The following is a 15,009-nucleotide window of genomic DNA, read 5'->3' on the forward strand; positions in this document are numbered from 1 at the left end:
ATGGGAGTGAAGATAGAAAGAGGATAAGGACTGATTTGAGGGAAGCTGGTAAGGTTCTTTTGTGGCTCCTGAAATCACATCATTAGTAATGTCATCTTTGGGTCTTCAAAGTTTTTTGTATTACCTATGGGTATAATTAAGCAACTGGGAGGGTTGATACTGTTACCTTTCTTAGCTTGTATCTTCTAAGTTAACATCACACAGGCTAATAACTCAGCTAGGGCAAGAGAGAGGCCTGGAGAGTTGGCAAGAGTGCGAAGATACTGGAGAGGGGTTCAGAATAGGATCGATTCTTCTAATATTATTCTTATTTCTTGCTAATAATTGGTCCTTATAATTACAGTGAAGTAATGGTCTGGATATAAATGAGATATGGTTTTGTGAGGAAGAAGCATAGAGGATTATTCTTAACAACTGTGGCAGTCTTGCCAATATGGAACCCAATTTCAGAGTTTGTGAAATGGTATAAGTCTCATAAACTATCTCAGCACTGCATCCGTATTTGTGGGCACCTGTGCCAAAAGCACCTTGATATGTTTCTTTTTCTTTTTTTTTTTTCTTTTTTGAGACGGATTCTCGCTCTGTCACCCAGGCTAGAGTGCAGTGGCACTATCTCGGCTCACTGCAAGCTCTGCCTCCTATTTCAGGCCATTCTCCTGCCTCAGCCTCCCAAGTAGCTGAGACTACAGGCGCCCGCTACCACGCCCGGCTAATTTTTTTTGTATTTTTAGTAGAGACAGGGTTTCACTGTGTTAGCCAGGATGGTCTCGATCTCCTGACCTCGTGATCCGCCTGCCTCGGCCTCCCAAAGTGCTGGGATTACAGGCGTGAGCCACCGCGCTCGGCGATATGTTTCTTAATGTAATTGGCCAGAGATGGCCAATAGATGTCTTCTCAAGTGTTTTTGATCACCAGTTAAGTGCTACTGGGAGTGATATAATATGGTGGTTTCTAAAGTTATTTTTGGTCCCATTTTTTTTTCTTGAAAAAAGACTATGATAGATTAACAACACCTGCCTTGGATGCAGGAGTTAGGTGAGGCTGCACATGTGCGTGATATTTTCTATCCCTATGCTAGGTTTTGTTTCTGTTGGCTGTCTTCACTAGACTTGAGATGACTTGATTTACAGTAATCCCTATGTGATATAACTAGTCTAGACCTTCCCTTCACCTCAATTCCCAGCTCCAGGTTTCAGAAAGCATGTCACACTCAACCTTTCTCTCCAGTTCATCCTGTATTAATTTCTTCCCATATTAATTCAAAGGGAGTGGACAAGTACCTGGCTGAAAAGAAACAAAGAGATCCCCAAAGTGGTGGGGGCTTCGACATACAATTGGCTAATTTTCACTTAACTTTTGAAGGCTAGACATGGGAGAGAGAAAAGCATTGCCCAGTCACAGGTATGGAAGGGAGTACTGGTAGCTGGAAAAACCATATAGAAAACACGATGACCATGTTGAGTTGTTGGTGCTGAGGCTGTGAACTCTTTGGCTTCCGATGGCCCTCTCGAGAACAATGTATACTATTCTTATAAAAGATTCTTTCTCCCAGAATTATATCTCCTCAGAGCAACAGCGAAGTTCTCAGGACCAAAGCCTACTCTAGCCTGAAGGGCTAGGAAGATTAGGATAAGGATAATAATCCAAGAGTCTCAACAATTCCAATAGTCTCTGGATGGCTCCAACATCATAGAAATTTAACACTGTTCCACTTGTTTACAAAATCTAACACTGGCTTAGACATTCTGGACTTTCAGTGAGGGTTCCAGCATCTGATGTCCCTCAACTCCTTTCCAGGGTGAGAGGCCCACTTACAGGAAACTTAACTTCTCACCATGTGGACCCATAAGGGTTTTTCTCTTGCAGAAGGGCTAAAAAGTGAGGAGCTATGGAAAAATGTGGGTCACTTTTAAGGCAGACTGTTTGGTTGTGTGGGATTTTTTCTAACCTAGTTCTACCATCTTGGATTATTCAATGTATAGGATAGAGCAGCAGGAAAAGTAGCAGCAAATGTGGTCCCAAGGCAAGTTTTGAGGGAACAGGTAAGTCCTAGAGGGATATTATTACCTCAAGCCTCAAGCAAGGGGCTGACATAATACCTTGACATTGCAATCCTAAGCCATTCTCAGATTGGCCTCGAACCCTGGAGTTGGGGTAAAATCCCCCATGGCAGCAGAAGAATTGGGGCGCTTTGCATACCTTATAATCTTTACCTCTTCCTAGCTCCTAGTTCCCTAGAAGATAGGTGATCACAGACTATTTCACTGCCAATCCCAAAGGACTGTACAATTGTGCATGTCCTACATATTCCGAGCCTCAGGGTGTGAACTATCTTGACATCTCCACACTTGGTCTTAGCAGTTTCTGCAAATTTCTTTCTCCCAAGGATAGTTGGCTAGGAGCTTGGGAAAGAAAAGATTGAGTTTATTCCAGTCTCTCTCTGCTCATCTCCAGAACTGCCCTCACACAGATGTTTGTATGGGTGTGTATGCATGCATGTGTACTAACCACAGATGGGCACACTCTAGATATAGAACATGTTTCTTGCTGTGGTTGTGTGACAAATGGCTAGAATTTTAGGAGGCTCTGGGACTGCACACTGTATATGCAATCCATCTCAGACTTTGGGATGGGAATCCATTTCATCATCCAGCATGGCGAAACTTGGTTCATTCACCCCACTGTGAGTCCTTCCTGGGTAAAATTAAAGGCAGACCGGTTGGGTGCTAAGGATCCCTGGTGTGGAGAGGCCATTCCATTGAGCAGCTGACTGTGAAATCAATACCAAAGGGATGCGGGTCCTGGCGTTGGGAATTCTTTGACAACTCCTTGTCCTTCCTTAGCCATGGCTGTATCCCCGGAGGTCTTTCCGGCTGTGTTCTTGGGCCTGGGGGTCCCGACAAGCACAGTCACCTTGTAGGTCACAGGACATAGGGAATGGGGTGACCTGCAGAAAGAGAGAAGAAGCGAATCAGGTGGTTTGGTCTGAAGCAGTAATGATCAGGAAGGCAGTGGGGGGCAGTGATACAATCACTGGATTTGAGGAGCAGAAGGTTCAAGTTCAAGTCATGGCTCTGCTTCTTGCTATATCCTGGTGATAACTTTTATCTAGAGCACCATGATCATAATCACAGCAGTTTTCATTTACAGAGGCACTTGCTATGGGTCAGGCATTTGCTATGGGGTAAGGCAATGTACTCAGTGATTTCCAAACAAGAAAACACTTTTGACAACTCTGTAAGATAGATGCTGCAACAATCACCCTTTTATTGATGGGGAAACTGAAGCTCAGAAAGGAATAAGAATTTGCCAAAAGTAATAATAAGTGTCAAGTCTGGTATTTAAAGTAAAACAAGCTACTTATCTCTGAGCCTCAGGTCCCTATGTAGAGCTGATATAATAAGACCCACTTTGTACTGTAAACTATAGGAGCTGAGTAAAATCATGGGTGGAAAATTGTAGTGCACTATAGCAAACTTGGTTAATAGAATTGTGTAATGGAATATCTGATGTATACGTGATCAAGTGAAAGAAAGGATGTGGAAGTGTCCTCTGAGAAACCATAAGTCTCTGCACATATTAGTCATTTTGATTTTAGTAGGCAATGATGAAAACAAAAAGCATGTCTCAGGGAAGCTAGACCACCTTCTGGGAGGCTTGGAATCCTGAGTAGGGAATAGATCGTATGGAGGTTTCGCACAAAATTTGAAGGACCTGGGAAGCAGATTTTAGCATACGAAAAAGTGAGAGGACTGAGTTCAATCCAGTTTCCAGTTCGTTCTTTCATGTGTTCTGTGACCTTGGCCAGCTTTCCTTTCTGAAAACTGATAGGAAGAGCCCAACAGAGCGAGTGTCTTCCCCATCCAGCAGATAATCTATCTTTCCAAAGAGCACAGTGCAGTCCCTGCTTGAGTCCCCGCCTGAACTAACGCAAGTAGATTTCACCTCATTGCATCATGACATTTGCATATCACTTTCCCCAGAGAGTCTCCAATCTGCGCAGATGGATTTAATGACCTCATTTGCCTCCTGCCTGGACAGGGTCTCCAAGTGGTCACGTAGTCTCAGAGAGAATCTTTGTTTCTATCCCTCTCTCTCATGTACTTGTGTACTCATTCTCAATGTCTAGCTCTTCTTTTTTCTCTGCCTCTTTGACCACTTTCCCTCCCTCCCAACCTCTCTCCATCCTGAAATTTTGCAATAATTTAAAACGTAGAATGGAACATCAGGAAGATTTAAGTATACACCCCAGCTTGAGACGTGACCTTGAACATGTGAGAACATCTACTTGAGACGTGACCTTGAACATGTGACAATTTCTCTGGGTCTCAATGAACTCATTCATTTAATGGGAAAAATAAAAGTGTAGACCTCCTGAGGTTGTGATAAGGAATACATGAAATAACTCACGAAAACACCTCACACAGTGCTTGACATATGCTAAGTGCTCAATTATTCTCTCTCTTTCTCTCTCCCGCTCCCTCTTCTTTATTTTTTTGGTCTATCCTCCCACCACTTCTGTGGCCCATAAGGCAGAGACCAGGTCAATCGTGTTTATTTCTGTTTTCACAGGGCCTAAGCCACAGAATGAATAAATTTCTATGCATTGCTCTATCTCTCTCTGACTCTTTGTACTTATGGCTACCACAAGTCTTTGTTTCTCTTTTCAGTTTAAATTCCTAAGTGCTTGATGCTGTGGTAAGCATTTCCACAGTCCCTTTTTCCAAGCAGCACCTCTCTTGCTCACAGCTACTTGCTGTTCTCTGTTTAGGACATTTACTTTCCAGCCTCTCTGACTCTGTGGAATACATCTAGGATATTCCATCTAGAATCTAGAATATTTGCTCCTATTCATTTTACCTTGAAGAGAAGCACAGAATGTTAGAACTGGAAGTGTCATAGAGAGAAAACCCTCCAGTCCAAATAGGGAAACTAAGGGGAAAGCCAAGTCAAAATCCAACCAGTGGGGTAGAGTGTGGACAGTACTATCATGAAAGCCAAAAGGTTCGGGTTGGGATCCTTGTTTGCTTCACACTCGCTGAACGATTTTGGGAAAAAATCCCTCCACTGTCATGATCTTAGGTTCTACATCTATGAAAGGAGGATTTTTAAAATACCATATTTCATATCGCATTTTTTGTGAGGATCAAGCAAGAAGAAACATGCAAAAGTCCCAGCACATGACCTAACACCTTTGAGATGCTCAGTGCCGAATACATATATGCTGAATCAAATTTCTCACTCACTCATATTTCACCATCTTTCCTGCCTATTGTCCCCCACCTCCCACCTTCCACACTTGAACAATCTCCTTGTCCTTAACTCCCCCATGCTTTATCCATCCCTGTCTCCTACCCTTGCTCTCATTCTATCATTAGCACGATCCAGTTACCTCTAATGTCTTCTCTAAAATTCTCTCTGTAACACTTTCCCATTGAGTTCAAACACCCATTAGGGATGGTTTCATGTCTGCTTTATCTTTTGTGCTTTCTGCTGCACCTCACTCAAGGCAAATATTCAAAAAATTATATGTCTTAGAATAAAATCCAAAGTCCTTACCACAAGTTCAAGGCCTTGCATGATCTGATTTCTATATAATTCTCAGATCTTACATGGTTCCCTTCTCCTCCTCACTCTCATTGGCTTCTTTATTTATTGGTTCCTCATATACTCTGTTTTCCTACTTTTGTGTCTTTAGCCACTAATGGTCCTCCACTCTGACTGCCCTTCCCTGGCCAGCTCTTTTTCATTGTCCAGGTCTTTTCTCAAGTATCACTACCTCCCTCAGTAGTCTGACCAAAGATATTAGGTTGGTGCAAAAATAATTGTGGTTTTTGCCATTGAAAGTAATGGCAAAAATGGCAATTACTTTTGCACCAATCTAATAGCACCATCGCCTTCATACCATATCACAGCATCTTATTTTTACACCCTTCTAATACTGAATTACTTCTTTACTTCGATGTCAGCTCCCTCTGGGCAGGGACCATGACTGTTGTTGAACTGAGTCTTTATGCATTCAATGACCCATGAATGAATGAGCAAATGAATGCATTAATATGCAGGCAGAATACAAATCAGGGAACCTCCACTCTTGCAGTTGGCTGCTGGGTGACTTTAGAGAAGTTACTTCCCTTCTCTGAGCTTCAGTTTCCCTACCTATAACAAGAGTTGATTTTCATAGCTTCTAACTTCCCATCTGGCTGAAAATCCTTCTCAGTCTGAGAAAGGTAGAAGGCAAAGACCTGGCCAGAAAGGAAGTTGAAACATAGAATTTCTTCACAAATCCTGTCTTGAATGCTTCCCTTCCTGCCCTCCCCAGTTCAATCAGCTTCTCCAAAATTGTTGGCTGGCAAGGCCTTGCCACCAGTTAGCTTCTCAGGCCTGTCTCAGCACTCTGGCTATGCTGGAGTGGTATCACCTTTTTCTTCCTTCCCCAGGCCAGTCTGGGCAGTTTAAGCACTTCCCAAATAAACACCGAAGGAAACTCAATCAGAATATGACAAAGCCTAGGAGGGTTGGTCTCAGGAGGCCTATCCAGAGCCTCCTTGTCTCCACTACATGCTTGTAAGTAGTATGTTGTAGACTTTACACAGAAACTGTATGACTTTCAGCAAGTCCCTGGCATCTTCAGCCTCCCCATCTGTAAGACAAGAGTCTTTATCAAGACCTCGCAGGGCTCTGGTGAGGAGTCAGTGAAGTCATGTCAGGTTCAACCTAGCTCTCAGAGTGCCCAATGTAGAGGAGACACATGGTGTTTTCTTCCCTCCTGTTGCCTCTTTGTGAACTGCCTGTTCAGAGCATTGTCTGTTACAAGCTTCCTCACTGATCACAGATATAAAGCTGAGAAGAAAAGGGTAGAGATTTTCAGGTATTCCTAGGTCTAACCTGGAAAGGACTTTGGGACACCTGTTCATGCAGGTTCAAGCGGTGAATACCATTGTACACACACTAGTGATTCCCAAGGACCTTCCACATGCCAGATGATTTTTATATAATAGCTCTCTGACTCCACACCACCTTGTGAGACTATCACTATTAGCTACCCATCTTGCAGATGAGAAAATAGAGGTTTCAGAATGTTTAAAGCAAAACTAACCTGTCCCAGGCCTCAGTACCAGTCAGTGAGTTGATGATGCAGGATTCCAAAACCCAGTTCAAACACTTGAGAGCTTTTCAGCAAGTGAGAGTAAAAAGAAGGGGGGGAAAAAGGTATTTTCTTCACAACGTGAAAAGGCTGACTGCTGCTTTGTCTTTTTAATCACCAATAACCTTTATCCTTATTATGTGCCTGGCACTGAGCTAAACTCAATGTGTATCATTATCTTACTCACTCTGCCCAGCAATGCTAAGAGGTAACTATTCTTACTATCCCCATTTTACATCTTAAAGGAAACTAAGATGCAAAGAGGTGAGTCAGTGGACTGGCAGGTGGCCTGGCACTCCTTAGCACCATGCCCCAGGAGGACGGCAGAGCAGCAGTCAGGGTCCTCTCTTCGCAGATGAAGAAACTGAGGCATGGAGAGAAGAATCACATCTTGATAAAATCAGAGCTCTGAGCCCAACTGCCAGATTCCCTGACTCCCCAAGCAGCTCCCCACCTTCTCCCTGAGGCGGCCTCCCAAGAAAACCTACCACCCACAGCATGAACACCATGGTGGCCAGTTTACATTTGGGGATTCGCAGCATCATGTGGCTAGGCTGTCCCATAAATGGCTTGGCCACCCACTCTGGGATTCTGTTAGCAAGCCAGGGCCATGACTGCCAGGATTCTCTCCTTTTTTACTCGGGGCTAGAGAGGGTGCTCCGGCACATGGGTTCTCCCTCTGGGTGAGCTGCTGAGGCTAACACCTCCATCTGTGAGTGTGAGTGGCTCAGGAATGCAGCTGAGGCAACTGTACCACAAGGCTCTGGCTGCAGATCCTGTCTAGAGCTGAGAGACATGCAGGGGCTGGATTCTGACTCAGACTCCACAGGGAGGTAACTAGCAGAGCATGGTGGGGGTGCTGGTTGAGGAGGGACAAGAGTCATGTTGTGCTGATGGTCAGAGAGCTTTGACTCTGTCTCCTGCTGGCTGTGGGGGCCACATCACTGGCAGGTCACTTCACCTGGTTGAATCTTAGGGTCTTCACAGTGCTGATGGAAAGATTTCATGAGGACCAGGTAGATAAAGGCATGACACCAAGGGCAAAGATTCCTCTGTAAGTTTCTTAAAGGTAGGATGGATACAGTACCTGGCATAAAACATGGAACAGTTAATGTATACAGAAGCTTGTTTAAATGAAGATAAAGTGGTCATGTGGATAAATGGAAGATAAAGTAGAAAAAATATGGGTCAATTGGAGGAAAGCACTGGCCTAGAGGAGAAAAAGACATGTTTGAGTCTTTGCCCTGTTGCTGAATTTGGTGTATGCTATAAGGCAAGTTACTTCCCTTTTCTGGGCTTCAGTTTCTCTATCTGTAAAAAGGAGGTACTAACAGTCCTACCACACAGAAGCATGTTGGGTAAAGTATGAAATGCAATAAAGCATTTAGCATAATGCATGGCATAAAATATGTGCTCAATAAATGATGATGCTAGTGGTGATGGTGGTGATAGTTTTGACAGTGAGGTAATGATGATTATGGTGGTGGTAATAATGTTGATAATTATGCTGATAATTTTTTTGGGATAGAAGGGCTGGATTCCATCATAGGACCAAAATAAAATGAGTGTCTACTTCATCCATAAGGAAAAAGTCAGGGCTACATTCCAAAGCGGGGGGCCAGGGGAGGGATGGGATTTAATAACATTCCAGAAGCCAGTAATTTTTGAATATGGAAGAGTTAGTCTAGTGTGCTTAGCCATCTGCTTGTTGTCTCTTACTAATCCTCCAAGTTAAGCATATCTACTCCCTCTTCTAAAAGGCCTTCTGGGATTCCCTAGACTGGCTCAGTGCTTCAAATTCTTCTGAATACCACCATTGGCCTCTGGATAAAGTTCAGTCTCCTTGGCTTGGGTGATAAAAGCCTTGCTTATCCATCTAGGCTCATCTTTCATCCCTTTTCCCCTTGCACCATGCTCTGGGCATACTCAGGGAATTATAATTTCCTTAACACTTTCCCTAGTGTCTGGGCCTTTGCACAGCCTATTCCTCTGGCCAGAGATACCCTTTTCCCTCCCACCCCTATCTCTGGTCCTCCCTTACTCCTTTCATCTGGGAAATAACTTCTGGTCCTTTCGTGTATTGCCTTTGTTGTTGCCTTTCCTAGGAAACTTTGCTGACCTCCTGACTTGCTGTGTCTCCATGAGTACTTGCTATACTCTAAATGTCTGGCTACTCATCCATAAAACATGAACTCAGCGCAGCTGGGACCAGGTTCTTGCTCATGGCCTAGTACAGTATCTATCACACAGCAGGTACTACCCTAAATTCACTCGTTCAAAAAGTATTTATTTGTGGGTGTTGAGTACGTACTATTGGACAGGAAACATTGAGGTACACTGGAAATTGGAATCTATCAATAAACAAACAAGAAGCACATTCTTATCCTCATTAATTCTGCATTCTAGCATCAAGAGGGGTAGGGGTCATCTGATCATAAATAAATATATTTTATAGTGTATTACAGGGTGATAAGTATTAGGGAAGAAAGAAAAAACAAAACAGGAGGCAAAGCAAATGAATGTGGGAGTGCCAGGGTGATGTGGGGTGGGTGGTCAGTGTTGGACTCATTGAGAACATGGCACTTGGGCAAAGACTTGAAAGAGGTGAAGGAGTGAGTCATGAGGATGAATAGAAGAGGGTTCTCCACCAAAGAAATTGCCAATGACACAGTGACAAAGGCTGTAAAGTAGAAGGATGCCTGAGCTGAGTTAAGGACAGCAAGGAGTCCAGAGGGCCAGAGGTGGATAAGAAAAGGCATAGACAGTGGGAAGGGGGCAGTCAGAGAAGCAATGTGGGTGGGAAAAGCACCCACATTTTCCCAAGGGCTTTGCAGGCATTGGGAAAACTTAGGTTTTCACTCCAAGTAAAATGGGAAGGAACTGTATGTCTTTGCATTGAGGTGTGATGTGATCTGACTTGATTTAAAAGGACTATTCTGCGAGGTTAGGAGTTCAAGACCAGCCTGAGCAATATGGTGAAACCCCGTCTCTACTAAAAAAACAAAAATTAGCCAGGTGCGGTGGCACGTGCCTGTAATCCCAGCTACTCAGGAGGCTGAGACAGGAGAATTGCTTGAACCTAGGATGCAGAGGTTGCAGTGAGCCAAGATTGTGCCACTACATAATGAGCCTGGGCAACAGAGCGAGACTCTGTCTCAACAACAACAACAAAAAGGATTATTCTGGCTGTTGGCTCAAGAAGAGACACTGATGTACATCCCCAAGTCAGCTACCCAACACCCAGCCCTTTGTTGATATAGGTTATCACCCACTCTGCTAAGAAGGCTGCTCTCCATGTAATGATGTTGATTATTTTTCCATATCTTATAGAATCACTAACCTTCTTAGACCAATGACCAATATGCTACATGTTGGGTAAAATGTCCTTTCTTAAGAAACCATGTTCTCATTTAGATAGGGTTTAAGATTTAGCAAATCGGTCATTTAGCAAATATTGCAGCCCTACACATAGTTGCATGAATTGGGTGCACCATCCTGTGCTGAGATGTGTTTCTGGGATTAACCTCTTCTTATTCTCTGTAGGTCTCAGTCTTAACTATCCCTCCGCTTCCTGCTCAATGACCAACTCATCCAGGAAGCCATCTGAAGAGTCCTTAGGCACATTTTTAGAAAGCCTTGGTATGTTGAGTTCTTAGACAGGAATCTAATTCAAATATCAAGACATAAAAACCCAAAGTGAGTCTGGCCTACTCAAGGTCACAGAGTTAATAAGTCACAGAACTGGGACTATACCCCAACTCCCCAGACATCTATAACAATCAGTCTCTTAGCAGCCATCTGAAACATGACCACAACTAGTGTTCCAGGCCACCACACCTTAGAAAGCTTTGGTATGTTGAATACGTTAAGGTTGTTTCCCTTTTCTCCCTCACACCCCAACACATGCTTACTTAGAATGATTCCAATTATAAACTCAATATTTTTTGTCATGAAGGGAAACCATTGGAGCGACCATTCTGGAAATCTGCTTTGTATTTGAGGCTCCTCAAGGCTCCAACAGGAAAATAATAAACTGACATCCTGAGAGGCTGAGTCCTGCCCCTTCCTGTCTGCCTCACACTGCAGGCAGGTGTCTGGGTGGGAAATTGGACACCCCTGTCAGACAGAGTTTCCTGCACTGTCTTGCTCTTGTCTGCCAGCCGGGTCCAGGTCACCCCATAAGGCGGATGTGGGGAACAGCTGGTGTCTGTACAGACAAATACGGGAGGGAGAATGAAGGGAGCAGACAGTCATCATGCTGTGCCAAGGCATCGCAGAGGCCCTAGCCCTGGGAACTGGGAAGAAATTTAGGTGGAAAACTGGCAAGAAGGAAGTCTGGGAGAAGATGCTGAGTGCTTAACTCTGGGCCTGGAGTTCATACCAAGAACTTCATTCTTGGAGGTCTACAAAGCAAGAAGATTACCCACAAGGGGCAGGACAAGATGCTTGGGCAAGACACAAGCCCATTGCAAAAGGATGTTCCCAGGGGTTAGAGGCAGGTGCTGTGCAGCTTAAGTTCTCTTGGTTTGCATCTTAGCTTTACCACTTGCTAACTGTGTGAACTTAACCCTTCTAAGCCCCAGTTTCATCATCTATAAAATGAGGATTAAAAAGATAACACATAGGGCAGCTCACATCTGTGATCTCAGCACTTTGGGAGGCTGAGGCTGGAGGATCATGTGAGCCCGGGAGTTCAAGACCAGTCTGGGCAATACAAGAAGACACTTTCTATACAAAAAATATGAAAATTAGCATGGTGTGGTGATGTGTGTCTGTAGTCCCAGCTATTTGGAAGGCTGAGGTGGAAAAATCATTTGAGCTTATTAGGAGGTTGAGGCTGAAGTGAGCCACTCCAGACTAGGTGACAGAGTGACGCTTCATCTCAAAAGAAAAAGAAAAAGAAAAAAAAGAACAACATCTACAGCAGGGTTATTGTGCTGATGAAATGAAATGACATGTAAAGCAAAGCAATAACTCTTAGCTATTACCATTCGTTCAGAGTTAGGAAATCCTAAATCCCAAACACAGCTCTGTCACCTTGTACAAATGATTCCACTTCCCTCAACCTCAACATTCTACTTGGCTGAAACATTCTGGAGTTTAAGTGAGAGATGCACAGAGATCCCAGCCATAGCCCAGCACATAGTAAGTGCTCAGTTAACTGAATTCCTATAATTTAGAAAGTTGCTTGAAAGTCACCCAGGGGTGAGTTTCTCTGAGTGCTAGCCTGGGTGCGTAAGGGAAGGGAATGTCTCATGATATGGGACTGGGGCTGAGGGGACAAGTGGGACCTAAACAGGTCCAGCAGGTAAGGGCAGAGGCATGAAAGGAAAGTAACCTCTCTCCTTCTCTGAGAGGCTTCCTAAGGTGGAAGATGGAAACAGAAACCAGCACTTTCTTCTGTCCTGTGGATGCCCAGGGGAAACTCCAGTCTGGGCTGCCGGGGATGTCAGGATGATGGGAAGGCTGGGAGACTTATCTTCCCCCAACCCCATCCCTGCTGCTGCTGGGAAAAACTGCTCTCCTCTTTGCCAAGGGAGGGGTCCCACCCCCAAGGTTCCCTGGCAGTCTGGGCTTATGGTGAAATGTCTCCAACCAGAATAGGGAGGGTCATGCCGAGGTGTGCTGGGGACATAGGCACCCCGTGTGCTTTCTTCTGAAACTCAGCACCATGCAGGAGAAAAAGCAGAACTTGTGAGTCAGACAGAACTGGGTTCAAACTTGGGCTTCCCCACTCACTTGCCAAGTGAACTTGGGCAAGTCCCATATATACTCCAAGCCCAGACTGGTTCATCTGTGTGATGGGGATAAGAATAGTGACCTCTCTGTGTTGACAAGAGGATTAAAGAGGATTGCAGAGGCCAAGTGTCTGGCAGAGTGTCTGAAACATGCAGTGGTTCACTTGGGGAAGTCTTGTGTTCTTATTTATTGTCTCCATCTATCACCACCTTTAAGCCAGTCTACTGCAGGGAGTATTTGGTGGTGTCCAAGAAAGAGGATAAAAGTTTCAAGAAGTTGAAGTTCCCTTAAAAGTCAAACTGGGAAATCTAAATTGTAGGAAGTGTGATTTTAATTTGAGACACTATTCTTTTCCAGAAGTCAGACTTCTAGGAATCTTGCATCTGAAAAGCCCCAAACACCTGTCCACAACTGAAATAATGATGGCAAAGTCCTATCTGCCATAAAGGAGGCCGTTAGTCTCTCTAATCCACACTTCATGTACAGTTTTAAGAGACCTTTCCTCTTCTACCCCCAACCACTATTCACCTTCACCAGGAAGACTCCTGCTCCCTCTTCAGATCTCCATGTAAATGTCCCTTCCTCAGAGAAGCTTTCTTGGACCTTCATGCTGTTCTCCATAAAATCTCACACTTCCTCATCATTGCCTCTTCCACAAAAGTAATTAAATGCAATAGTTGTGTGGCTCCCTGCTTAATAACAGGCTCCCCTAATAGACTACAAGTTTCACAAGGGCAGAAATACTGCCTGTCTACAACCTGGTCTGGTGCTGAGTACACAGAGATCCTCAGTGGACATTCAACTCATTGGATGAAGGCAGCTTGGCCATCTGCATTCTACACCCTCAGCCAACAGGAAGAAACAAGAATTTAAAGTGGAAGAAGAGGATTTCTTAACATAAAAAGCCCAACTACATTTATAATGCGGGTAGACAAGGAAGAAAAAAGAGCATGAAATGCATCAGAGCTAGCAAAGAACCGGTTCTGGGGTTCCTTAGTGAAGAGTCTGTGCTTATCTCAGGGCCTGGGAGTCTGAAATTGCTGCACTGGAACTCAGTACAGGAACAGAGAGCCAAAATGGTGGCTTGATGTTCAAATAATATGTATATGGTAAAGTTACTATAATAATTTGGAACCTGGCCAGGCACAGTGGCTCATGCCTGTAATCCCAGCACTTTGGGAGGCCAAGGTGGGTAGATCATGAGGTCAGGAGTTCAAAACCAGCCTGGCCAAGATGGTGAAACCCCATCTCTACTAAAAATACAAAAATAAGCCAGATGTGGTGGTGGGCACCTGTAATCCCAGCTACTTGGGAGGCTGAGGCAAGAGAATCGCTTGAACCTGGGAGGCAGAGGTTGCGGTGAGCCGATATCGTGCCATTGCACTCCAGCCTGGGCGACAAAGCGAGACGCCGTCTCAAAATAAATAAATAAATAAATAAATAAATAAATAAATAAATATTTGGAATCTGAACCTGAACCTCAATCTCATGACTTCATATTCCCACAATGCACTCCGTAGAGAGAGGAATCCATTTTGGAAAGTTCTCTGTCAAAAAATCAGCTTCATATTTCATATTTTAGTACCTAAGTTACAATAGGTAGGAACGTTATTTTAAATAGAGCTGCTCTTTCTCCAGCCACTGGTGTCAGATGGAGCCATAATTCTGTACAAACTTCTGTTCAAATACAAACTTCACCGTCCATTCACGTTCAAAGGTGGCTGATTCCAATGGAAGAAAATGGATAATATTGTTCACTATATTCATTTGGAAACAGGTATCAAGAGCCTTAAATATGCTTACACCCCTCCCTTAGCATTTCAATTGTAAGGATCAACGATAAAGAAATAATTAGAGCTATAAAAGTATTTTATGTGCAAAGATGCTCATGAGTATCATTTTAGTTATAAGAAAAAGGAAATAATCCAAAAGTTAAAAATAAGAGTTGAAGTAAATTGTTATATAAATTATCATACATCACAACCATATAATAAACAACAATGCAGCAAAAAATACAGCTGAGATGTTTATACTACTATCAGATTTTTTTTTCTTTTTTTTTTAATTTTGAGATAGGCTCTCACCCTATCGCCTAGGCTGGAGTGCAGTGGTATGATCACGGC

At 43.8% G+C, this 15,009-nt stretch overlaps 2 protein-coding genes across 2 annotated transcripts in view; one reads left to right on the top strand and one right to left on the bottom strand.

Moving 5' to 3' along the window:
* The first annotated feature begins 365 nt into the window (after positions 1-365).
* LOC114672877 (protein PAPPAS) lies at positions 366-999 on the top strand. Its single transcript, XM_028835435.2, has 2 exons — positions 366-529; positions 846-999. Exons 1-2 carry the CDS (start codon positions 366-368, stop codon positions 997-999), a joined length of 318 nt encoding a protein of 105 aa, XP_028691268.1.
* PAPPA (pappalysin 1) overlaps positions 537-15,009 on the bottom strand; it is a 246,345-nt gene continuing 231,872 nt past the window's right edge. Inside the window, exon 22 of the mRNA XM_015116970.3 lies at positions 537-2,947. Coding sequence (XP_014972456.3) covers positions 2,840-2,947 — 108 coding nt within the window. The 3' untranslated portion in view covers positions 537-2,839. The remainder of the gene's footprint in view (positions 2,948-15,009) is intronic.

Source organism: Macaca mulatta, chromosome 15, assembly GCF_049350105.2.
Source record: "Macaca mulatta isolate MMU2019108-1 chromosome 15, T2T-MMU8v2.0, whole genome shotgun sequence".
In the NCBI taxonomy this organism is placed as follows: Eukaryota; Metazoa; Chordata; class Mammalia; order Primates; family Cercopithecidae; genus Macaca; species Macaca mulatta.

Excerpts from the sequence above, each read along its gene's own strand:
- LOC114672877 (XM_028835435.2), top strand. The coding sequence starts at position 366 with ATGAGATATGGTTTTGTGAGGAAGAAGCATAGAGGATTATTCTTAACA. Across the intron at positions 530-845 it reads CACCTGTGCCAAAAGCACCT|CGATATGTTTCTTAATGTAA; the intron begins TGATATGTTTCT and ends CACCGCGCTCGG.